The 27,051-nt window shown below is 42.8% G+C and overlaps 1 protein-coding gene across 5 annotated transcripts in view; it reads left to right on the top strand.

The window, feature by feature from the left end:
• Positions 1-1,321: 1,321 nt before the first annotated feature.
• Positions 1,322-27,051, top strand: part of abcf1 (ATP-binding cassette, sub-family F (GCN20), member 1) — a 79,023-nt gene continuing 53,293 nt past the window's right edge. For 2 of the 5 annotated variants that reach the window (XM_041212960.1, XM_041212958.1), the window contains exons 1-6: positions 1,322-1,530; positions 4,797-4,837; positions 5,916-5,984; positions 7,892-8,021; positions 9,617-9,648; positions 20,433-20,546. In XM_041212960.1, the coding sequence (XP_041068894.1) occupies positions 1,431-1,530; positions 4,797-4,837; positions 5,916-5,984; positions 7,892-8,021; positions 9,617-9,648; positions 20,433-20,546 (486 nt within the window). In that variant the 5' untranslated portion in view covers positions 1,322-1,430. Of the gene's footprint in view, positions 1,531-4,796; positions 4,838-5,915; positions 5,985-7,891; positions 8,022-9,616; positions 9,649-20,432; positions 20,547-21,743; positions 21,822-27,051 lie in introns of those variants that run through there. The other 3 variants (XM_041212961.1, XM_041212959.1, XM_041212962.1) reach the window with 2 other exon arrangements.

Here is a 27,051-nt window from a genome sequence, read left to right as displayed (position 1 = left end):
AAGTGACCCTATCTTTCAAGGAAGTGGCTTTTACCCAAGATTGGTTGTGAAGCTTATTGCACAATGAAATTACTCACTATAAGAAATAGTATGCTCTCCTGTGCTGATACATATGCATATGTTTTTTAAATTTATTCATTCACAGGGTGTAGGAGTCGCTGGCTAGGTCAGCATTTGTTGCCCATCCTTAATTGCTCATGAGAAGGTGGTGGTGAGCCACATTCTTTAACTGCTGCAGTCCATGTGGTCTAGCTGCACCCACTGTTAAGGAGGGAGTTCCAGGATTTTGACCCAGTGACAGTGAAGGAACAGAAATACAGATGGCGAATGGCTTGGAGGGGAACTTGCAGGTGGCAGTGTTCCCATGCAATTGCTGCCCTTGTCCATCTTGGTGGTAGAGGTTGTGGGTTTGGAAGGTGCTGTTGAAGGAGCATTGGTGAGTTGCTGCAGTGTATCTTGTAGATTGTAGTCATTGGTGGAGGAAGTGAAGGTTGAAGGTGGCGGATGAGGTGCCAATCAAGCGGGTTGCTTTATCGTGGGTGGCATTAAGTTTCTTCAGTGTTGTTGGAGCTGCATTCATCCAGGCAAGTGGACAGCATTTCCACACAGGCTTTGGTACGTCAGAAATTACTCTCTGCAGATTTCCCGGCCTCTGACCTGCTCTTGTAGCCACAGTATTTATATGGCTGGTCCAGTTTAGTTTCTGGTCAATGGTAACTAACCCCCAGGATGTTGATAGCATACTGTCTGTCCATAAATATATATATTTGTGTGAACTTATGCATATGTAAACTTCTGTGTGATTATGCATAAGTGCATTTTTGTATATGTGTGAATGGAAACAACTCCTGCAGCGTGCACTTATGTGGCGATATAAAAAGTGCTTGACATTGCATCTGGCACGAGCGCTTCACTTCATCCGCACCCACGATGCAAAATGGCCAGAGCAACGCTCAGCCGCATTTCGAGCCTTGCATTTGGAGCGTTAATGCGCATGCGCACACCTGGGTTGCTGCTCCGCCGACCTTTGTCCAGTGCGCAGCTGCACCTCGCCGCCTCCCATTTGGAGAGTTTTTGCGCTTGCACAGTGCTGGTTGCCGTGCCCACCACCGACCTTTCTCCAATGCGCAGCCGCGGCTTGAGGCCTTGTTTACTGGAGCGTAAATGCGCTTGCGCATTGCTGTCTGCTGTGCCCGCCCACATTTCTCCAATGCGCAGCCGCAGTTTGCCGCCCTGCATTTTTGGAGGGGCGTGTCAATGCGCTTGCTTGCTACGTGCCCCGCCTCTTTTCATCACCGCCCCCCCCTCACCCCTGACCTTTTCCCACGTGAAGGCCGATTGGTGAGAGCATCCGGGTCCTTGGGGCAATCAGTGGCGGAGCCACGAGCGCTTTCCAGACCCTATTGGAACTTTCTAGAGAGACAGGGCCGATGCCTCGAGCCAGAAGGAAGGCCGCGGCGGCCGGCAACGGGGAGGAAGAAGAGGAGTGGGTGGACGGAGAGGAACCGACGGCCCCATCGACCCAGGAGGGTGAGGCTCAGCTCAACTTGGGATTTCCAGGCCTGGAGTGGCAGAGGAGAGCGGGAATGGAGCCCGGGAGGGGGGGTTGGGATTTAATGTATAAAAATGTCTCTTTATAGGGTCTGATTCTCAAAGCTAGTTGTTATCTCCACTAATATTGCGGATCTAAACCCCAGAGTGATCCTCAAAGCCAGCTGTTATCCCCCATAATACTGAGGATATAAACCCTGGAGTGATCCTCAGAGCCAGCTGTTATCCCCCATAATACTGAGGATATAAACCCTGGAGTGATCCTCAGAGCCAGCTGTTATCCCCCATAATACTGAGGATATAAACCCTGGAGTGATCCTCAGAGCCAGCTGTTATCCCCCATAATACTGAGGATATAAACCCTGGAGTGATCCTCAGAGCCAGCTGTTATCCCCCATAATACTGAGGATATAAACCCTGGAGTGATCCTCAAAGCCAGCTGTTATCCCCCATAATACTGAGGATATAAACCCTGGAGTGATCCTCAGAGCCAGCTGTTATCCCCCATAATACTGAGGATATAAACCCTGGAGTGATCTTCAAAGCCAGCTGTTATCCCCCATAATACTGAGGATATAAACCCTGGAGTGATCCTCAAAGCCAGCTGTTATCCCCCATAATACTGAGGATATAAACCCTGGAGTGATCCTCAAAGCCAGCTGTTATCCCCCATAATACTGAGGATATAAACCCTGGAGTGATCCTCAAAGCCAGCTGTTATCCCCCATAATACTGAGGATATAAACCCTGGAGTGATCCTCAGAGCCAGCTGTTATCCCAATAATACTGAGGATATAAACCCTGGAGTGATCCTCAGAGCCAGCTGTTATCCCCCATAATACTGAGGATATAAACCCTGGAGTGATCCTCAAAGCCAGCTGTTATCCCAATAATACTGAGGATATAAACCCTGGAGTGATCCTCAGAGCCAGCTGTTATCCCCCATAATACTGAGGATATAAACCCTGGAGTGATCCTCAGAGCCAGCTGTTATCCCCCATAATACTGAGGATATAAACCCTGGAGTGATCTTCAAAGCCAGCTGTTATCCCCCATAATACTGAGGATATAAACCCTGGAGTGATCCTCAAAGCCAGCTGTTATCCCAATAATACTGAGGATATAAACCCTGGAGTGATCCTCAAAGCCAGCTGTTATCCCAATAATACTGTGGATATAAACCCCAGAGTGATCCTCAGAGCCACCTGTTATCCCCCATAATACTGAGGATATAAACCCTGGAGTGATCCTCAAAGCCAGTTGTTATCCCCAATAAAACTGAGGATATAAACCCCAGGGATTGATCTTCCCAGCTGGCTGTTACCCCAATAACATTAAACGTGTAAATCCCGGGGATTGGTTTGCACAGTGTGTTATTACCTGCCCCCTCCCCTTCTAGCAGGACTGACACCTTTTATAAAACCCCATTAGCATTGGAAAACATCCTGCGGTACTTCACAGGCATTCGACTGAAATTGACAATGAGCTGAAGATGGAGCAATTAGGAATTTTGCTTTATTAAATAATAATATAAAGTCACCTCCTCCTCAGACAGCATTGCCACCTTTGGATGTCTTCTCATAAATGTGGTGTCAGCCCTTCATCTTGTAAGATGATGGCTTGCATTGTGTTAAGCATCACATGATATGACTCAGGAACCCCACTCCAACATGGCAGTCAATTCTGCATTTGCTACGGAAGAAGACACTGGGCTGAGAAGGTGCACAATTCACTGGCTTCTGTTTTCTCTGGGCCCCCTTCTCTCAGCCAGCTGATCTTTTAATTTCTGTTCACTTCTTCCAATGCCCTTCCAAACAGTCAACTTCCAGAGGTCATGGCTGTCTCCTAGTTGTCAGTATCCACCATCTTCATATCTCTCTTGCAGGTACCTGAGTTATGCACACCCACGAGGTTGTGGCTCAGTGGTCAGTTCACCATACAGAAGATGAACGTGGCTAAGCCAGCGCATACGTCATTGGTTTAGTAATAAATGTACACTGATGGAATTAGCATGTTCCAGGACCTCTGAGTTGATAACTTTGTCCTGTCAAGAAATGCCGAGGGTATGTTTAAGACAGTGCAGATGGCCTTCTGATGTTTAACTGGAGGAAATGTGATATGATTCTTACACAGAGTCATTGTGATCTGGTAAACGCTGCCTAAAGGGGTGGCGGAAGCAGATTCAATTGCAACTTTCAGAAGGGAATTGGATAAATACTTAAAGAGGGAAAAATTGAGGGGTTATGGGGAAGGAGCAGGAGAATGGGATTAATTGGAGCTGGGACAGGCCTGAGAAGCCCCTTTCTGTTTAGCATCATTGTGGTTCTGGAGATGGTTCATATCGTCTTGTTGCAAGAACTCTCCTTTTGGAGTCAGCAGGATCATTTTGAAATTGGATTGAAGAGGTTAATCCTTTTCAAAGCTAACAGATTAGACAGATTGGCCTTAAAAATGGAACAGTAAATGCAGAGAGGTTGTGCCCCCAGGTTGGGGCCCAAATGTTGGATTTCAGTTTTTTTATATATCAATAGCTGTATTGAAAGTAAAATAATTCTGAAATTAAGTGAGGCAGTCCAGCCATGTGGAATAACACAGCAAATTCATGAACTTCCTATGGGAAGCCAAGTATAATGGGTGCGATTTAATTACAACTGATACTACTATTAATTATATAAATTAAGTTTACGTTACAGGTGGTGGGGGGCACTGCTAGGATTGGTACATTTGTAAAGTCTTGCCTTCTGAATAAATGTAAAACTGAGAAAGATTGACTTCTGGTCGTCTCCTTCACCAACTGGCTGTAAGTATGGCTGGATGGTGTGAAATAACCTAACACTTCAGCCTTGTCTCACTGAGTGCCCACTCAGTCTGCCTTCAAAGGGATTGCAGAAGCACATGTGCAAAAATCCCAAATATCCAGTCCAGATCATGGAAGAGTATGGTTGTCCCATCCCTGAGTTTTGCTAGCTTGAAATTAGATATAGGCAGGCAGTGTGAGTCAACTGATATAATAGTAAGACTGAACTCAGAATTATTGAATGCAGGCTTGAATTTTAGCACTTCCTTGGTATTGCACGCTTGGTATCAGCCTAAATCCTGTTCTGTGATGTTGTTGAAGTTTAAGATGGACCTTCTGATTTGGGTGAGAATACTCCTAACTGAATCATGCTAACATCAGCTTGCAGCTTCTATCATTGCATTCCTATTAAATGTTTTCTGACACTGAATTTTAATTTTTCACACAGTCCTGAAAAAAGGGAAGAAGGATAAGAAGGCCAAGAAATCGGTATGTAGATAACTGTATATACCTTCTTTTCTAGAATAGATTGTTTTATATTACCTTTTGAACACTGCGGTCAGGTTCTCGGAATTATTCCTATCTGTGGACAGGCCAAGTCATTGGAATAGTTAGTCCACCCCTGCTTGTGGCAATGTCATCCTTTGCATTATGTGGGATATGCCTCCTTCCATCACGCCCCCATTTTGAGAGTGGCTGTGACTGGGTGTTATAGGTTAGGAGTTTATTTGTAACCTTGTGATTTCTGTATCTGAGGCCTGTCTTTTATGTAGATGTCTGCATTGGCCCCACTGTGCATGAATGTATACATAGGTACGGCCACAGATGTGTTGGTGTTGTTGTGTTCCATTCTATTAGGTTTGTCACAAGTGGGCAAACAGCATGGGTTTGAAATCTTTCCACTGTTTCATATTCAAATTCCTTTTTGCTGGTATTCTTCCCTTTCCTCCTGGCATGGTGACCATTCAGGTGCACAACCTCAATAATGAGTGTTGCCAGTCTGTCTGGCTGTGAAAAGCACCACAGCCAAGGCATTAGTATGCCTTCCAACAGTGATCTCCATAGATAACAATCAGCAGCAGCAACTTTCCTGATTTTTTTTTTTACCTCTTCCTAACAATGTGACAATGAGGCACTGTCTTGCTACCAGATTCGTACTGCTAGCTCAGCCTGTGGGAATGTAACTGAGACCTTTTTTTTCATCTTTTTCATTTTCCCCCTGCTCCAAGTAAGATATCTTATTATGTTGTAACTCCTGACCATGTCATTAACTCACTCCTGCAGTAGTAGCATTCCCGAAGCAAGTAAAGTTATTGTTTCATTGACTGATGTCACTCTCCCAAGTTTGGCTTCAGATCCCCTTTCAGTCTGTTCTGGTGACTAACTTTTATATTTAATACTGTCGTATTCTGTTTCTATTATATTAAGAGGACATGACTTGTGTACACAATTTTTACTTTTGGGCCTGTCAGCCATCAAAGACCTCAACTTTATCTGAAACAACAGCCTCCCAGGATGAAATGAGCTTCACTATCCAATGATATTTTTATTTCCTTTCTTTCTCCAGTTCTTTGAGGAGCTGGCGGCTGATGATAAGCAAGTGAAAGCAGAAGAGGCACTCATCACAGAACAGCAGGTAAAGGGAACGTTGCCATGATTTTGTAATGGCACTAGGCTGGTAGAAGGGGTTAGAGAAAGAGAATTGAGTGCACAGCTTAGGTCAGCATCTGGATGTCTAGGTACACACTGACTTTTATTCATTCATGGGATGTGGCCATCGTTAGCAAGGCCAGCATTTATTGTCTATCCCAAATTGACCTTGAGAAAGTGGTGAGCTGCCACCTTGAACCACTGCAGTCCATGTGGTGAAGATACCCTCACAGTGCTGTTAGGGAGGGAGTTCCAGGATTTGGACCCAGTGAAGAGGAAAGATGGTGTAGGACTTAAAAGGGGAATTTGAAGGCGATGTTCCCATGTGCTTGCTGCCCTTGCTCTTCTAGGTGGCAGAAGTGGTGATGCGGTGCATCTTTTAAATGGAACACACTCCAGCCACAGTGGTGGAGAGATTGATTGTTTAAGGTGGTGCATTGGGTGCCAGGCTTCCTTATCCTCCTTGATGTCGAGCTTCAGAGTGTTGTTGGAGCTGCACTCATCCAAGCACGTGGATAGTATTCTATCACACTCCTGACTTGTGTCTTGTAGATGATCAGGCATTAGGGAGTCAGGAGATGAGCCACTCACCACAATAACCAGCCTGTGGCCTTGTAGCTAATATACTAATGTGGCTGGTACAGTTACATATCGTGTCAATAGTGACCCTAGATTATGTAGGATTTAGTGCTGTTAATACTGTTGAATGTCATGGGGAAGTGTTTAGATTCTCTTTTATTGATGGTCATTTCCCACATGTGTGGCATGAATGTTATCCAGGTCTTGCTGCATGCGACAACAGACTACTTCATTATCTGAGGAGTTGCATGTGGGACTGAATACTTTAAGCATCAGTGAACAGTATCTGAAGACTGGTGAATGGTATTGAGCACTGTGTGGTCATCAGCAAACAATCTCGCTTCTAACGTTATGATGGAGGAAAGCCCTAACCTGAATGTTGCCCAGGGTTTTGTGGCATGCGGGCACTGGCTGCTTCAGTATCCGAGGAGTTGTGAATAGTATTGAACACTGTGCAAACATCAGCGAACATCCCCATTCCTGATCTTATGGAGGAAAAGTCATTGAGGAAGGAGTTAAAGATGTTTGGGCCTAGGACAGTACCTTGAGAATTGGAACTGAGAATGATTGGCCACCAATAACCTTCCTTTCTGCTAGACATGACTCTTAACCAGTGGAGAGTTTCCCCCTGATTCTAATTGGCTTCAGCTGGGGCTCCCTGTTGCCACAATCAGTCAGTTGTTACCATGATGAAAAGGTCATCACTTGCCTCACCTCTGGAATTCAGCTCTTTGGTCCATGTTTGGACTCAGCTATAATGAAGTTTGCAGCAGAGTGTGTCCCATGGAATCTGACTGTTCATATGTTCATGCTACTCATGCAATTACTGGCTGTCATCAACCAAATCTGTCAGCTCTTCACACACACAGATGTAGGATCAGCACTTCAAAAACAATTCACTATGTAAAGTGCTTTAGGCATTTCAACAATATTATAAGGCGCTTATATAAATCAGTGTCTGTTGACTCTGCTGTGTCAGCCATTGAATCGAAGGTGGGACTAAATGCAAAACAAGCTGTTTCACTACAAAACAGTCTTTAAAAAGCTGCCACCTGCAACAGACAGAACTCATGCCCAATCAGCAAAGCTTTCTGATGAAAGCAGCACAATACCCTGAATGAGTGAAGTATATAATAGAAATTGTGTGTAAAGTCACTTACAGCAGTGCAGCCTTGAGATGTGATTGATTCCGTTCCTACTGCAAATAGTGGGGTCATCATATGCTGCCCTTATAAATGCGACTGCTACTTTCTTCTGTACAGCATTATTCTGCTGTAATGATTTCTGCTCATTTGTTTTGTCTGTGCTGCACAGCAACAGAAGAAAAAGCGTGATAAGAGAAAAGAACGGAATAAGAAGAAAAAGGATGAGGATGTTGATACAGTGATTGAGAACCTGAGTAAGCTCTCAGTGCCAGCCAGTGATGATGAGGAGGAGGAGGAAGGTGAGCGGTGCTGGGAACATGACTTTAGGGGATTTGGCACAGATTGCTACAGCTTCAGAAGCTTTCAGCTGGCGGTGCCAAACCTAGGGAGAAGAAAGGAGGACTAAAATGCTAAATAGCTTTAAAAACTTAAGCAAAACTGGCGTTAAACTTGACATTGAGTGTTGCCACTTGGAAGCATAATTGAGTGTATGAATTATTTTAATAAGCTCACTTGTGAGTAAAACACTCAGTAGTATAATTGTTGATTTTAATCTTTCAAAATTGAGTTAAGCGGAAGGATCATGTTGAGGTTTGGGTGAGGCCAATTTCAGATGATGAATAAAGAATTTTGTAAAATTTATGATACAGTATAAAATACAGAGGCTGAAATGTAAACTTGCTTATAAGGTACTTGTTTATATAGTATTGTGCCTAATTTTTAAACCTCAGTTTGGGTTCAATGATAGCTCTTACCTCTCAGTCAGAAGATTGTTGATTCAAGCACTGCAGCATGACCTGAGCAGTTTGGGGTAGTATTTGTGACTGGGATGGGGATGCAATGTCAGAAATGTTGTTAAAGGTTAAATAAAGAGTTGTTAAATGAAGGACCCTCGGCCCTTTTATGGTTGAATGAAGAATTTCTTAGCACTTATTCTAAGGAGAGCGCACAGTTTTTTCTAGTATTGTGTCCAACATTGGCAAAAGAAAATTAAATGGTGATTTATGCCTAAGCTTTAGGAAGGATGGGAGGGTCCTTACGGACGCAGGACAGATTTACCAGAATGGTTCCAAAGATGAAGAATTTTGAACAAGCTGAGGCGGTTGAAGCAGCTAAGGTGGTTCTCAGAGCAAAGATTGAGGGGGATTTGATAGAAGTGTACAAGATTATGACAGGTTTTGATAAGGTAGACAATGAAAAATTGCTCCCATTAGCTGATGGTACAGGATTGGGGACACAGATTTAAGGTTTTGCGGAAGACATGCTGTCTACGAGGATGGTTGAAATGGCGATGATGAGTGATTTCAAAAGAAAACTTGAAGGAAATAGACTTATAGGGCTATGGGGATGAAGTGGGGGAAAGCTGGCATAGACTCAATGGGCTGAGTGACCTCCTGTGCTGTAATATCTCTTCAATTCTATGACTTGGAGAACTGCATTCTCTTTTTAAATGGTGTAGGGGATCAATTTTCCTGATTTTTCTTAACAAAAACCTCGTCACGACAAGGGTTAGGCATAATGGGAAGTGAGTTCAGGCAGCACTCTAGGGATTGGGTTGGGGAGGAGGTGAAGACAAAGTTACAAGACTGGATTGTAATCCTGATCTGGATTTGTGGCACTTGAATGTGTTCAAGATGCATTTTGAAGAAATGAAATTCATGTTTATTGTTCTGCTAGACTCTGAAGCAGCTTTAATTTCTGACACTGCTGCATTGCTTGATCAGTTCATCAGATTAGCATTGATTATCTGCAATGGCCACAGTCCCGTAGTCAGCTGTGAGAGATTGCATAACTTCTGCAGGGAAATGAAGCAATAAACTGGGGATAAAGCTCCCTTATTTGTGTGCAAGAAAATCTGGCGTGATTCTCATGTGTGTTTTCCCTTCTTCTGCAGTAATAAAACCAGGAAGAGGATGCAAAAAGATGGTAAGCAATGATGTATGACTTGGCGCAGCTACTTGTTTTCTCTTTAAAGTTGCAACTTAGTGAAAGAGAAGGAGATGTGAGAGGAATCTTTGTTCGAAGTGATCTCCCGACTTTTCTTTCAAAGTTTAGCATAAATGTATCAACCTTTGGGTGCAATGGCCTGTTTCTGTGTTATAGTATTCTCTGGTTCTAAGTTGTTAAATTGGAAGACATGCTTTTTCTCATAGTGGGAACATTACACCATTTAAACGTGAGAATGTGTTGGCTACAAAATCTTATTGTCGGAAATCTTGGTAATTTATTTCCTTGGTGACCACGAACAGATTTGGTAGGAGCTTGTAAACTTTTAGCTCCAAGGCAGAAGAAATCAGGGTAAATGACATTTTTTCTTTTTTATATTTCTAATTTTAAATGTGATAGATGTTTTTATTTGTTCATGGGATGTTAACGTCGCTGATGAGGCCTGTGTTTCTTTCCCACCCCAGTTGCCCTTGAAGGTAGTGTGAAACACCTTGAACCCCTGCAATCCATGTGTGTTTGTCCCAGCAAGTGAAGGAAAGACCGATATATTTCCACGTCAGTCTGGTGTGGGGCTTGAAGGGAAACATGGAGGTGGTGGTGTTCCCATGGGTTTGCTGCTCTTTACCTTCAAGATGGTAGAAATAGTGGGTTTGGATGGTACTGTCAAAGGAGAGTTGTGAAATTGCTGTGTACATCTTGTAAATGGTACACATTGTTGCCACTGGCACCTGTGGTGCAGGGAGTGAATATTTAAGTTGATGGATGGGGTGCCAATCAAGGGGGCTCTTTTCACAGAATCTTTACAGTGCAGAAGGAGGCTATTCGGCCCATCAAGTCTGCACTGGCTCTCTGAAAGAGCATTCTATCTCGTCCCACTCCCCTGCCTTACATCCATAACCTGGCATATTCTTCTCAGATAGCAAGCCAATTCCCTTTTGAATACCTTGATTGAATCTACCTCCACCAGCCATTCAAGAAGTCCCAGATTCCGACCATCCTGTGGGTGAAAAAAATTTTCCTCTCATCACTTTTATTGCTTTTGCCAACTATTTTGAATCTGTGCCTTACAGTTTTTGATGCCTCTTGTCTCATTTTTTACCCTGTCTATATCCTGCAGGATCTTGAATAACTCTGTCAAGTCTCCTCTCACCCTTCTTTTCTCCAAGGTAAACCATCCCAACATTTCCAATGTATCCTCATAGCTACAATTTCTTATCCCTGGAATCATTCTTGTGAATCTCCTCTGTACCCTTTCCAATGTCTCTCATCCTTCCTCAAGTATGGTGAGCAGAACTGGACGCAGTACTCCAGATGAGGCCTATCTAGTGTCTTATACAAGTTCAACATGACCTCCTTACTTTTGTACTTGATGCCCCTATTAAAGCCTATGATACTCTGTTTTATTAACTGCTCTCTCAACGTGCCCTGCCATCTTCAATGACTTATGTACGTATACACTGAGGTCCTTCTGTTCCTGCACCCCTTTTAGAGTTTCTCCCTTTAATTTATACAGTGTCTCCATATTCTTCCTGCCAGAATGAATCACCTCACAGTTCTCTGCACTGAACTTCATCTGCCACTTGTCTGCCCAATCCACTAACATGTCTATGCCCTTCTGAAGTTCAAGAGTATCCTCATCACAGTTGACAACATTTCCAACCTTCGTATCATCTGCAAATTTTGAAATCATGCCCTGAACATCACAGCCTAGGTCATTAATATATATCAGGAACAACAAGGGTCCCAACACTGACCCCTGTGGAGCTCCATGACAAACCTTCCTCCAATCTGAAAAGCAATCATTTATCACTACTCTTTGTTTCCTGTCCCTCAGCCAATTTCTTACCCAAGTGCCTATTTTCCATTTGATTCCATGAGTTCACAAGTCTGTTGTGTGGCACTGTATCAAATACCTTTTGAAAATCCATATACACTACATCGACAGTGTTGCCCTTATCAACCTTCTCTGTTACCTTCTCAAAAAACTCCAAGTTAGTGAAACATGATTTTCTCTTAATGGATCCATGCTGGCTTTCCTTAATTATTCTGCACTTGTCTAAGTGACTATTGATTTTGTCTTGAACTAGTTTCCAGAAGTTTCCCAACCACTGAAGTCAAACTGACTGGTTTGTAGCTGCCCAGCTTTATCCTTGCACCCCTTTTTGAACAATGATGTAACATTTGCAATTCCCCAGTCCTCTGGAAGATTATGACTGGTGCAGCTGCAATTACCACTCTCACTCCACTCAGTACCCTTGGATGCACTTCACTCGGTCCTGGTACCTTATCTATTTTAAGCAAAGATAACCTTTCCAACATCACCTTCTCAATTGTAAATTCTTCAAGTGTACCAGTTACCTCCTCTGGGTAGCATCTTTCTTTGTAAAGACAAATGTTAAGTACTTGTTTAATACTTCCGCTATTTCCCCTGCCTCCACATGCAAGTCCCTCTTTTTTATCCCTAATCAGCCCTACTATTTCTTTTGCTACCCTTTTATTATTTAAATGCTTATATAAGACCTTGGGATTCCTGTTTATGTTACCTGCCAACCTCTTTTTCATGCTCTGTCCTTGCTTTTCTTGTAGTTTTTTCACTTCTCCTCTAGCCCTTCTGCACTCAGCCTGATTCTCCATTGTATTTTCTACTTGACATCTGTCATACGTGCACTTCCTTTTCATCTTCACCTCTACCTCTCGTCATCCAGGGGGTTCTGGATTTATTTGTCTTATCTTTCGCCTTCAAGGGAATTTACCTCTAAATTGCTGCGATACTTTTTCTTTAAAGGTGGTCCATTGTTCAGCCACCGTCTTGTCTGCTAACATTTGGTTCCAACTCACTCGACTCAGATTCTCATCCCATCAAAGTTGGCTTTCCCCCAATTAATTATCCCTGCTCTGGATTGTTCCTTGTCCTTTTCCATGGTCAACTTAAACCTTATGATACAATAGTCACTGTCCCCTAAATGCTCTTCTACTGACATTTGATCCACTTAGGCCAACTCATTCCCCAGAACCAGGTCCAACAGTGCCTGGCCTCTCGTTGGACTGGAAACATACTGCTGCAGAAAATTATCTTTAACACATTCCAGGAACTCTCGCCGCACTTGTCCCTTTGAAGTATTCCTATCCCAGTCTATATTTGAATAATTGAAGTCCTCCATTATAATTACTCCATAATTCGTGCATCTCTCTGTAATTTCTTTGTAGATTTGTTTCTCTACATCCCTTCCACTATACGATGTTTTATTCACTACACTGATCAATGTCAATGCATCTTTTTCATTCCTTATCTCTAGCCAGAGAGACTCCGTCCTTGTTCCCTTTGCAACGCCTTGTCTCTCCAGTACTGTAATGCCATCTGTAATCAGTTTTGCTACTCTTTCCCACCCACCACCCCCGACTATTTTCTTCCATTCCCGTTTCTCCTAAACACCTCGTACCCAGGAATATTTAACGCCCAGTTCTGCTGTCCTTTGAGCCAGGTCCCTGTTGAAGCAATAATATCATAAATCCATTTGTCAACCTGTGCCTGTAGTTCACCAATCGTATTAACCACACTCCATGCACATTTACCCTGATATAAGCTTTTTTACTTTTCCCCCTTACTCTGACCCCATGTAATGAATTACCATTGCCAACTCTACTTCTATCAAACTCTCCAAGTATTCTCTTTACCTTGGTACTACTCTTTGACATATCCTCCTTACCAGTTAATACTTCTCTACTTCCCACTGCCAGTTTCTCTCCTCTCCGCTCTGAGCTTCCCCTCAGGTTCCCATCCCCCTGCCAATCTAGTTTAAACCCTCCCAAGCAACACCAGCAAACCTCCTGCGAGGGCATTAGCCCCAGTCCTGTTAAGATGTAACCCATCCTCCTTGCACAGGTCCCACCTGCCCCAGAACTGGTCCCAATGCCTCAAATCGAAAGCCCTGCCTCCTACTCCATTACTCCAGCCTCGTATTGAACTGCTCAATCTTCCTATTCTTGGGCTAACTAGCCTGTGGCACTCAGGGTAATCCTGAGATTACCGCTCTTGTGGTCCTGCTGTTTAATTCCCTTCCGAACTCCCTAAAATCTGCTTTCAGGACCTTGTTCCTTTTCCTACCTATGTCATTGGTCCCAATGTGGGCCACGACTTCTGTCTGTTCATGTTCCCCCACCCCCCCACCCCCCCAAATAAATGTACTGCAGCCGTTCTGTGATGTCCTTGACCGTGGCACCAGGGAGGCAACATATTATCCTGGATCACATCTATGGCTGCAGAAACACCTGTCTGCTCCCCTCACTATGGAATCACATACCACTATAGCACTTCAGTTCTTCCTGCTCCCCTCCTGTATAGCAAAGCCACCTGTGGTGCCATGAATTTGGCTCTTGCTAAAATCTTCAGAGGCATCGTCTTGCTTACCAAAATGGAGGAATGGTTCGAGAGTGAGAGAGTCTCAGGAGATTCCTGTACCACCTGCCTGTTTCTCTTAGATACTCTGGCCGTCATCCATTACCCCTCTGCCTGTGTACTTTTTTTGTTTTGGATGATGTCAAGCTTCTTGAATGTTGCCACAGATGCTTTAAAAGATGTTTCCCCAAAGTCGCCCATGAACAATGTATTTGTATGTGAGTTTGTATATCTTATCCTTGGAGTGGGTGAGTCAGTTTAAAAATAACCCAGCAGCCAAGTCTTTTTCACTAAGGTTAATTTATTTCACGCTATTGCTCTGGAAGTTACTTTTTTAAAAAAAAAATCACTAATGCATCTATAAAGATTAGTTATAGTTGAAGATAAAAACAATGCTTATAAAAATGAATCAGTTCAGTTTCTATTGTTCGGTGCAGGCATGCTATTTTTGAGGTTGCATTGTCTGAAATGAAGGTTTAGAGGTTGTAGGATTGTCTCAGCAGCTGCAATGGCTTCTACAGTTGAATAGTTAAAGGCTGCTTTCACAGGAAGCTTAGATGGAACTGGGATATGGGGAAGAGAGAAGGTTCCTTGCTCCTGGTTCTGCAGGTGCAGCACTTTCAAAGTGCCCAGTTACTTGCAGCGGAACCCTTGCTGTTTTCTAGATGCCTTTCTCTGTCTATCCTTGTTGAGAAGCAGTTTCTGTTTCAAGATGGTTCTGTCTCCAGGCAGCAGGCTCTGCCTTTCCTATACTTTTAGCAGGCAAGCCAAGATGGCTGCTGTATCAATGTTGAATCATGTTCCAAATAAGGTGAGTGGTAATTCCATTACAGTTTTGAATTCCCAAATGCCTTTTAAGTCTGGACATGTCTTTCAAGTCTGGACTCCATTGTTCTTAGAGGGAAGCCATCACTTTTGGAAATGCTCATTAAATTTCAAATGTCTTTTTGATCGATCTTGAGTAGTCTGAGCTACCATCTGGCTAGTAGTGGTCAGATCCACAAATGAGGTCATTTGACCCCAGAGTCCATGTTGAAAACAGTCTTTAAACTCAAACCAAGGGTTAAAAATGTAACTTTTTGAGCAGTTTTCTAAAAATTTGTATAATGACTGCCCATCGTAACAATGTTGTTTAAGCTGCATTCATCCAGGAACGAGGAGAGTATTCCATTATTCGTGACTTGTGCCTTATAGATGGTGAGCAGGCTTTGGGGAGTCAGATGGTGAATTACCTGCTGTAGAATTGACCTCTGACCTGCTCTTGTACCCCAGTATTTTAATGACTGGTCCAGCTAGCTTTCTGGTCAATGCTAGTTGCCAGGATGGGAAAATGTGAAGTTGTTCACTTTAGCAGAAAGAGTAAAAGAGTAGAGCATTGCTTAAACAGAGAACGGTTGCAGAATTCCAAGGAGCAGAGGGATCTAGGTGTTCTAGTGCATAAGTCCCAAAAGGTAAAGCATGTAATCTAGAAGGTGAATGGAATGCTATCCTTTATTAAGCGAGGAATTGAGCATGAAAGTAGGGATGAAATGCTTCAGTTAATCAGGACATTGGTGAGGCCACATCACGAATACTGTGTGTCGTTTTGGTCTCCTTATTCAAGGAAGGATGTAAATGCATTGGAGGTAGTTCAGAGGAGGTTTACTAGATTGATACCTGGAATGAGTGGGTTGTCTTATGAGGATAAGTTGGATATCTGGGCTTGTTTCCACTGGGGTTTAGAAGAGTGAGGGGTGACTTGATTGAAGTATATAAGATCCTGAGTGGTTTTGACGATGTGAAAAGAGTGTTTCCACTTGTGGGTGAGTCCAGGACTAGGGGGCACTGTTTTAAAATTAGGGGCCACCCATTTAGGACAGATGAGGATAAATTTTTTCTCAGAGGATTGTGTGACTGCTTCAGAAGATGGTGGAGGCGGGGTCATTGAATATTTTTAAGGCAGAGGTGGATTCTTGTTAGGCAAGGGTTATCAGAATAGATGGAAATGTGGAATTCGAAACACAAGCAGATCCAGCCGCGATCTTATTGAATGACGGAACAGCCTCAAGGGACCGATTGGCCTACTTCTCGTATTACGTATGTTCGTATGTGTTGATGGTAGTGCCATTGAATGTCAAGGGGCGATGGTTAGTTCTTCCTTGTTGAAGAAGGTTATTGTCTTTCATTTGCGGGGCACAAATGTTACTTGCCAGTTATCAGCCCAAGCTGAATGTTATCCACATCTTGCTGCGCGTGGGCATGGACTGGTTTAGTATCTGAGGAGTTGCAAATGGTACTGAACGCTGCAAATGTCAAAGAACATCCCCATTTCTAATTTTATGGAGGGTGGATCATGGATGGAGCAACTGAAGATGGTAGGGCCCAGTGTCAGTATCCTGAGGAACTCCTGTAGCACGTTGAGATTATTGGCTCAACCAAAACCACCTTCCTTTGAACTATGCATGATTCCGACCACCGATTCCCATTAACTTCAATTTTGCTAGGGACCCTTGATACCACAATCAGTCAAATGCAACCTTGATGCCAAGGATGGTGACTCTAACCTCAGCTCGCTTGCGTTGGATACGAATTAGGAGCAGGAGTTGGCCATTCAATCCCTTGAGCCTGCTCCACCATTAAAATCGTGGCTGACCTGATTGTAGCCTCAACACGAGACAAAATTAAATTTTGTACATAAGCTGAACTTTCCTGCCAGTGTGGCACTTCATGTCATGTCTGCCTGTAATGTTTTCTGTCGGAAACTTGCCTATTATTTATTTAGCTCTTGGAATCCTCAATCCTTTGACATCAGGTTGGGTTGCACTTGCTTAAGCTGGTTGTCATATGCCTGATGTAGTGGGTATATTGATGCCTTTTTTCACTCTGTTTGGCTTCTATATTTAATATTTCTATGATCGTCTGTTGGAAATGGTTCAACTCTACTCACCAACCCCTCCCAATAGCTTTTTGAGTGATTACCCCTTCTTCCTTTGTTCAACCATTGCTCATGTATGAACCAGTAACAAAGAAAGAATAGTGGATACCTTGGCCATTGTTCACTGCAAAATTCACAAGAATTTCCTGGGAAACTCCAGAAGAGCTACCCAATCTGACTCATCTTGGAAGTACAGGAATTTTCCATTTCCATGATGTTTCTGGTGAAGCCCAACATTGGAAACTAACTTGAGGGGTTTCATGAATCTTCTTGAAACCAAAATGTCAAACTAAATTCGAATGAGACTATTTAATGAGATTAATTTGAAACAAAAAGGTATCCTGAGAATTTCCTTCTCTTTCAATTTGTCTTGTCTTGCCTTTCATCCATCCTCATTCAGAGGGTTGCCGCACTGCGAACAATCTTTCTCCACTGATTCCTATTCTCCTTTGCTCCAACTGCTGTTCCTTCACTGTCGCTGGGCCAAAATCCTGTCCTAAGAGAGGCTAGTCCATGTTCTTTCGATTTAACATGTTTTAATTATTCTGCTTTTGCTTTATCATCTAATGGACTTTGTGGATGATCCATCTCAGCCTCCTCTGGAGGTCCTCAGCATCACACTTACCATCACCTGGTCCGAAGTCTTGCAGGTTACAGCACTTCAGGTGCAGATCCAGATATCTTTTAAATGAGTTCAGCATCTCAGCCTCAACCACCAATTCAGGTGGTGAGTTCCAGATGCCCACCACTTTCTGGGCGAAAAAGCTTTTCCTCATGTCCCCTCTCATCCTCCTACCAATCACCTTAAATCCAGGGTGGGGAATCTACGGCCTGTGGGTTGGATCCAACCCGTTGCTCAATTTCATCCGGCCTGCAGCAAGATTTCTAAAAAAAAAATATAGACCTATGACAGTAGCACCTTCAAAATAGCATGTACCGTCATTGTTATGAATTTGCTTTGGATAAAAGAGTCAGCTAAATTACTATAATAATATTAATAGAATATTAAAATTCAGCAATTGCATTATAACAGCAGGTGAGTTGAACATTTCTATATTTTCTCTTAAAAATTGATTTTTGTGTTTATGGCCTGCGACTGATTTTGTCTGTGTGAATGGCCTGTGATAAGAAAATGGTTCCCTACCCTTGGCTTAAACCTTTGCCCTGATAATTGATTCCTTACCTTGGGGGAAATGGGTCTTTCCTGTTCACCATCTAGGCCCCTCATACTTTTGTACACCTCAAGTAGGTCACCCCTAAGCTGCCTCTGTTGTAAGGAAAACAACCCTAGCCTATCCAATCTTTCCTCATGGGTGCAGTTTTCAAGCCCTGGCAACATTTTTGTAAATCTCCTCTGCACTCTCACCAGAGCAATTATGTCCTTCCTGTAATGCGGTGACCAGAACTGTACACAATATTCAGCTGTGGCCTAACCAGTGTTTTATACCGTTCCAGCATTACATCCCTGCTTTTGTATTCAATACTTTGTCCAATAAAGGAAAGCATTCCATATCCTTTCTTCACCACCTTATCCACCTGTCCTTCCCATTCAGGGACCTGTGGACATGCACTTCAAGATCTCTCACTTCCTCAGCCTCTCTCAATATCCTCCTATTTATTGAGTATTCCCTTGCTTTGTTTGCCCTCCCCAAATGCATTACCTTGCACTTTTCTGGATTGAATTCCATTTGCCATTTCTCCACTCACTCAAACAAACCATTGATATCATTCTGGAGATAACAGCTATCCTCTTCGCTATCAACTACACAGCCAATTTTTGTGTCGTCTGCAAATTTCCCAATCATGCCTCCCACATTTAAATCCAATTCATTAATATATACAACAAACAGCAAGGGCCCCAACATTGAGCCCTGTGGAACGCTACTGGAAACCATTTTCCATTCGCAAAAATTATCCTGTTTTCTGTCAATTTCTAATTTTGGATCCAACTTGCCACCTTCCCCTTTATCCTGTGGGATTTCACTTTTCTGACCAGTCTGTCATGTGAGCCCTTGATAAGTGCCTTACTAAGATCCATGTGTACAACATCCACTGCGCTACCCTCATCAATCCTCCTTGTTAATTACTCAAAAAAATTCTATTGAGTTAGTAAGACACGACCTTTCCCTAACTAAACCAGGCTGACTATACCTGATCAATCTGCGCCTTTGATTGACAGTTTATCCTGTCTCGGAATTGATTCAATAATCAACTGGCCTATAATTTTCTGGCCTATCCCTTGCATCCTTTTTAAATAACAGTACAATGTTCGCAGACCTCCATTCTCTGGTACCGCGCCTGAATCTAGTGAGGATTCGAAAATGATCCTCGGATCATCTGCCATTTCCTTCCTGGCAGATTAAAGCCTGGGATACAATCCATCCAGCCCTCGTGATTTATCCACTTTTCAAGGATGTCAGTCCCTCCAGAATGCCCTTTTTCATTATGCTTATTGTATCTAACATTTCACACTCCTCTTTAACGAGAATGTCTACATTATCCCTCTCCTTAGTGAAGACAGAGACGATGTATTAATTGAGAACCCTGCCCACACCTTCAGCATCAACACATAAGTTACAATGTACATCTCTGATACCTTTCCTTCGTTATTCTCTTGTTCTTAATGTGCTGGAAAACATCTTTGGCTTTTCTTTGATTTTACCTGCCAGTATTTTTTCATATCCTCTCTTTGCTTTCCTACTTTTCTTTTTTACTTCACCCCTGTACTTTCTATACTCCTCTAGGTTTTTTACTGTATTAAACTTTTTGTGACTGTCATAGCTTTCTTTTTCTGCTTTATCTTACCGTGTATGCTTCTGGATAACCAGGGGACTCTAGATTTGGCAGTGCCACCCTTTTTCTTTTTTGGACGTGTCTACACTATGCTTGTAGAATCTAATTTTTGAATGCCTCCACTGATTTGACACTGCTTTCCCTTCTAGTAGCTGTATCCAGTCCAGTTCACCAGTTCACCTTTTGGCTTTGTAAAATTTGCTTTCCCTCAATTTAGAACTTTTACTCCTACTTTATCGTTGCCCTTTTCCATAATGATGCTAAATCTAACTGTATTATGGTCCCCCACTGCTACTTCATCCACTTGCCCAGTTTCATTTCCTAATGCTAAATCAAGAATTGCGCCCCGTCTCATTGCGGCTTGTTATATGCTGGCCAAAAAAGTTCTCTTGAATGCAGTTCAAGAATTTGTGCCCTCTCTGCCCTTCACACTGTTAGCATCCCAATTGGTTTTAAGGGAGTTGAAGCCTCCAACTATTAACTGCCCTATTGTTTTTCCACTCAAATTTGCCTACATATTTGATTTTCTAACTCCCTTCCATTATTTAGGGGATATGGAATTGATTACTGAGATACTGTACGTGGAATATATGTTCTGTTTAAAATATCAGACTTTTTATCCTTTTGTGTTAATTTTTCCATTTTATTTTTTATTTGAAGGGTGGGAACGTCTTCGCAGCTCTCGACCTTGAGCAGAGTGAAGACGAAGACAACAATGAAGACGATGAAGGAGAGAGGCAGCCACCTAAAACAAACAAAAATCAGAAAAATAAGGTTAGTGTCAAATTTGGGGAGAGGAGTCTGAATATGAAGAACTGTGTACTTGTTCTGGTTTGAATGAAATGACACCTTGACCTCTGCACCAAAGGTTCATCTCATAGATCAGCCTAATGCAATCCACGCAATAGCTGAATGATGCTTCCAGTTATGTCATCTATTTTTTTTTTGCAGAAATAGAGTTTGCCTTTTGAGGTCCTTGCTCTGGGACCTTTTCAGCATTGTAAATCAGTAACTTCACTCAGCACCTTGATTGCCGAGATCTGTGAGCTCTGCCACCAGATGGTGCTGATGATCTACGATTTTAATATTGAAACTCGGGCACCGTGACAGGATACCGATGAACGGTTGTGCCTTTTGCTATTTCCTGCATCTTGTGGGCAACAGTCCTTGCTCAGTGGAGCTTACTTCAACTATGTCAAAATCAGTCAGTCATGGCATGAAAGAATTAATGGCAGCATAGTTGGATACAATATACAGCAGAGAAATGCATCATTTGGCTCAACTAGTCTGTGCTGGTATTTGTACTCTCCCACCAGTCTTTTCCCATTACATCTGCCTCACCTTGGCCTTTCAGCACATCTCTTATGTACTTATCTAGTTCCCTTCAGAAAGCATCTAAGCTATTTTCCCCAACCACTTGCTGTGCTAGTGAGTTCCACATTCTAACCACTCCCTGGGTAAAGAAATTTCTCCCTATTTCCCTCTTGGATTTATTGGTAACCAGTAACGAATATTAATAGCTCATCTGACTGTTCAAATACTTTGCTATGCACAACAACATGAATGGTTAAAGAGCCCAGTTCTCAAGCGACAGTCCTCACTGCCGATGCAGGCAAAAAAGACTGGGTCAGGTGATGAAACCTACACAGTATTGATTTTTGAAACTTCCTCCCTTCCATCTCTCTGTCACGGCTGTTTAGCCTATCTGGTTCCTTGACGGCAGTGTAGTTAGCTGCATTTATGCTTATGTAATTGAATGTTAAAACTCTTCAGAATCCCCTTGTAAATTTTTAGAAGCTGAGCATAGGTTGTCCAGCAGCCTTGAATTGTCTGTAACTTTATCTTCCATCCATTGGTATCTATTAGCTGCGACAATTTAGCTTCAACTATTTTTGTCAGCAACTTTATTTCCTCACTTTAGAATGCAGTGAAGACAGTGGATGTGGAAAGGGTTTAGATGCTGGTAATCTGAAATAAAATCTCAAAATGCTGGAAATACTCAACAAGTCAGCAGCGTCTGCGCAGAGGCTGACAGAGTTAAGGTTTCAGGTCTGTGACTTTTCATCAATTGGAAAAAATGACGAATCTAATAGATTTTGAGCATGCGAAAGGGGAGGGTGAGAAGAAGACAAAAGGGAAGGTCTGGGATAGAATCCCAAAAGCATCATTCTGAAGAACATAAGAAATAGGAACAGGAGTAGACCATTCAGCACCTCGAGCCTGTTCCACCATTCAATAAGATCATGGCTGACCTTATTGTGTTTCGATTTCCACATTCCCATCTACCCCCAGTGATGTTAGATTCTTGTTAGGCAAGGGAATCAATCTACCTCTGCCTTAAAAATATTCAGTGACCCCGCCTCCACTGCCTTCTGAGGCAGAGAGTTCTAAAGTCGCACAACCCTCAGAAAAAATTTCTCCTCATCTTTGTCCTAGAAGGGCAACCCCTAATTTTAAAACATTGTCCCCTAGTTCTGGACTCACCCACAAGAGGAAACATCCTTTTGATGTCCACCTTGTCAAGGCCGTTCAGGATCTTGCATACTTCAATCAAATCACCCCTCACTCGTCTAAACTCCAGTGGAAACAAGCCCAGTCTGTCCAACTTTTCCTCATCAAAGAACCTACTCATTCTAAGCATCGATCTAGTAAACCTCCTGAACCGCATCCAATACATTTACACCCTTCCTTAAAAAAGGAGACCAAAACTGCACGCAGTATTTTCTGTATAACTGAAGCATAACATCCTTCCTTTTATGTTCAATCCCCCTTGTAATAAAGGATAGCATTCCATTAGACTTCTTAATTACTTGCTGTACCTGCATACTAACTTTGTGTACTAGAACACCTAGATCCCTCTGCACCTCCGAATTGTGCAGCCATTCTCCATTTAGGTAATACTCTGCTTTTTTTGTACTTTCTGCCAAAGTGTGCAACTTCACATTTTCCCACATTAAACTCCATTTGCCAGATCTTTACTTGCTCACTCAACCTATCTATATCCATCTGCAACCTCATGTCCTCTTCACAACATACTTTCCTACCTATCTTTGAGTCACCTGCAAATTTATTTACCATGTCTTCGCTCCCCTCATCTAAGTCATTGATATAAATCGTAAAAAGTTGAGGCTCCAGCACAGACCCCTGTGCTGACTCCAATTGTCACATCCTGCCAATCCGTGAAAGAGCCATTTAGGCATACTCTCTGCTTTCTGCCAGCCAGCCAATTTTCTATCCATAGTAATATGTCACTCCGACACCATCTGTATTTATTTTCCGTAATAACCTTTGATGTGGCATCTTATCAAAAGCCTTCTGGAAATTCAAGTACAGTACGCCTACAGGTTCCCCTTTATCCACTGCTTATGTTACTCCTTCAAAAAACTCCAATAAATTGGTTAAACATGATTTTCCTTTCACAAAACTGTGCTGACTCTTCCCAATTGTCTTGAGCTCTTCTAAGTGCCCAGCTATAACCTCCTTAATAACCGATTCTAATAACATCCCACGACAGACATCAAGCTAACTGGCCTATAATTTCCTGTTTTCTGCCTCCTATCCCTCTTGAATAGAGGGGTTACATTTGCTACTTTCCAGCCTGATGAAACCTTTCCAGAATTTAGCAAATTTTGGATAATTAACACCAGAGTATCGACTACCTCATCAGCCACCACTTTTAAGACCATAGGATGTAGTCCATTGGGACCCGGAGACTTGCCAGCCCGCAGCTCCATCAATTTGCTCAGTACCATTTCCTTAGTGATTTCAATTTCACCAAGTTCCTCTCTCCCTTTCACCTCCTGACTTGCAGCTATTAATAGAATTTTTTTTGTATGCTTTATATTGAACACAAGCAAAATTTTTGTACCTTTCTTCCACCATTTCCTTATTTTCTACTATTAACTCCCCACTGTCACTCTCTAGAGGACCAACAGTCAGTTTACATATTTTTTTCTTTTTAAATACCTGTAGAAACTCTTGCTATCTATTTTTACATTTCTAGATAGCTTCCTCTCATACCTTAATTTCTTGCTCCTGGTTAACCTTTTAGTCATTCTCTGCCATTCTTTATATTCTGACCAATCACCTGTCATCTTTGCGGAGTTGTGTGCTTTTTCCTTAACTACTTCAGTTAACCACGGATGGTGGGTCCTCCCCTTAGAATTTTTCTTTATAATAGGAATGTACTTATTCTGAATGCTCTGAAATATCTTGTTAAATGTCTGCCACTGCTTTTCTATTGATCTATCCTCTAGCCTAGTTTCCCGGTTCACTTCTGCTAGCTCAGCTTTCATGCCCACGTAGTTGCCCTTACTTCAGCTTAAGATACGAGTCTTAAACCCAATCTTCTCCCTTTCAAACTTTGATGTAAAGTTCGATCATTGTGGTTGCTGCTACCTAGGGGTGCCTTTACTCTGAGATCATTAATTAATCCTGTCACATTAGACTTGGTATTCTGTAATATAACCTGCTTTCTGGTTGGTTCCAGAACATGCTGCTCTAAGAAACAATGTCGAAAGCATTCTAAGAACTCCTCACCCAAGCTACTACTGCCAATCTGATTTTTTAAGTTTGTGTAGATTAAAATCACCCATGATTATTGCTGTCCCCTTTTCACAAGCACACAATATTTTCTCTTGAATACTTTGCCCTATACTGTGGCTACTGTTATGGGGCCACTCCACTAATGACTTTTTCCCCCCTACTATTCCTCATCTCCACCCAAACCAAATTTACATCCTGATCTCCTGAACCAAGGTCATCTATTGCACCAATGCCCTTTTTGAGTAACAGTGCTACCCCTCCACCTTTACAGAGCTTCTTATTCTTGAATGTCACATACCCCTTAATATTAAGAACCCAATCTTTGTCATGCTGCAGCCAAGTCCCATAATTGCTATCAGATCATATTTATATATTTCAGTGTAGGCCGTCAATGCATTTACTTTGTTGTGATTGCTATGCGCGTTCAGATAGAGAGCCTTCAGTTTTGTTTTTTTGTTATTTTTATAACATCTAGTCTAGTCTTGACTGTTGATGTATTCTTAGGTTTTTTTTCTCTCTGTCCCTTCCTGCCATTCTCTGACCCTCATTTCTCACATTACTATTTTGTAGTCTTGTCTTGACTCTACACCTTGAATTGCTATGTCTACCCAAGCCTGATCCCTTACCCCTCTTGTTTAGTTTAAAGCCCTTTCTACTTCCCTAGTTATGTGATTTGCGAGGACCCTCGTTCCAGCATAGTTCAGTGTAAACTGTCCCAATGGTACAGCCCCTACTTTCCCCAGTACTGATACCAATGCCCCACCATCCAGAACCCATGTCTCCCACAACAGTCTTTGAGCCGTACATTCATCTCTCTAATCTTATTTGTCCTATGCCAATTTGCACGTGGCTCAGGTAATAACCTAGAGATTGTTACCTTTGAAGTTCTGCTGCTTGATTTGGTACCTGGCTACTCATACTGACTTTGCAGAACCCCTTTCCTATTTCTACCTATGTCATTGGTACCTACTGGACCACAACAACTGGATCCTCCCCCTCCAAGTTCCTCTCCAGCCCTGAGCAAATGCCCCGAACCCTGGCACCGACAGGCAACATAGCCATCTGAACTATCACCCTTTGCTGCAGAGAACAGTGTCAATCCCCTCACTATACTATCCCTTACTACCACTATATTCCGTTTTGCTCCTCCTCCATCCGGCTTGAACGGCTCCTGTACCACAGTGCCATGGCCAGTCAGCTCAGCCACGTTGCAGACCTCTATTTCATCCACACAGGCTGTGAGAATCTCAAACCTGTTTGACAGTTGCAAGCCTGAGGCTCCTCCACTACTGTCTGCTCGGTCCCATTACCTGCCTCACTGACAGTCACATCCTCCTGTCCCTCACTGCTGACCAAAACAGATGAACCTCCTCTAAGAGGTGTGATTGTCTTCTGGAACAAAGTATCCAGCTATTTCTCCCTCTCCCTTATGTTGCGCAGTGTCTGCATTTCAGCTTCCAGATCAATAATATTGATCCAGAATTCCTCAAGCTGCTTACACTTCCTGCAGACGTGTTTGTCATGGATCGCCTTGGTGTTCAAAAGCGCCCACATCCCATAGCTGCAACGTAACACTTGTCCCACCATTCTAACTTACGTTATTAGTTAATTTATTTTAATTACTTTCTTCCAATGTATGCTACAATTTACTGTGTTTATTGAATGCTAGTACCACTGATAACTAAAGGTTATATAGAGTCATAAGAGTTATACAGCAAGGAAACAGGGCCTTTGGCCCATTGTGTCCGTACTGGCCATCAAGCACCTATCTATTCTAAACCCATTTTCCAGCACTTGGCCCAAAGCCCTGTGTGCTATGGTGTTTCAAATGCTCATCTAAATGCTTAAATGTTGAGGGTTCCTGCCTCTACCACCTCCTCAGGCAGTGTGTTCCAGATTCCAATCACTCTCTGGGTGAAAACATTTTTCCTCACATCCCCTCTAAACCTCCTGCCCCTTATCTTAAAGCCTGTGCACCCTGGTTATTGACACCTCCGCTAAGGGGAAAATTTTTTCCTATCCACCCCTCATAATTTGTAAACCTCTATCAGGTCCCCCCTCAGCCTTCACTGCTCTAAGGGAAACAATCCCAGCATATCCGGTCTCTTCATAGCTGAAACGTTCCAGCCCAGGCAACATCCTGGTGGATCTCCTCTGCACCCTCTCGAGTGCAATCACATCCTTCCTATAGTGTGGCTACCAGAACTGCACACGTACTCCAGCTGTGGCCCAACTTGCATTTTATACAGCTCCAGCATAACCTCCCTGCTCTTATACTTTATGCCTCGGCTAATAAAGGCAAGTATCCCATATACCTTCTTAACCACCTTACCTACCTGTGCCGCTGCTTTCAGGGATCTATGGACATGTACACCAAGGTGGCTCTGACCCTCTGTACTTCCTAGGGTCCTACCATTCATTGTGTATTCCCTTGCCATGTTAGTCCTCCCAAAATGCATCGCCTCACACTTCTCAGGATTAAATTCCATTTGCCACTGCTCTGCCCATCTTACCAGCCCATCTATATTGTCCTGTAATCTAAGGCTTTCCTCCTCACTATTTACGACACCACCAATTTTCCTGTCATCTGCGAACTTATTGATCAAACCTGCTATATTCACCCCTAAATCATTAATGAACATTACAAACAGCAAGGGTCCCAGCATCGATCCCTGCAGTACTGGTCACAGGCTTCCAATCGCAAAAACAACCTTCAACCATCACCCTTTGCCTC

This window comes from Carcharodon carcharias, chromosome 19 (assembly GCF_017639515.1).
Source record: "Carcharodon carcharias isolate sCarCar2 chromosome 19, sCarCar2.pri, whole genome shotgun sequence".
Classification (NCBI taxonomy): Eukaryota; Metazoa; Chordata; class Chondrichthyes; order Lamniformes; family Lamnidae; genus Carcharodon; species Carcharodon carcharias.
The sequence above is the reverse complement of the archived record's forward strand: the minus strand, read 5'-3'. Positions and strand labels throughout refer to the sequence as shown.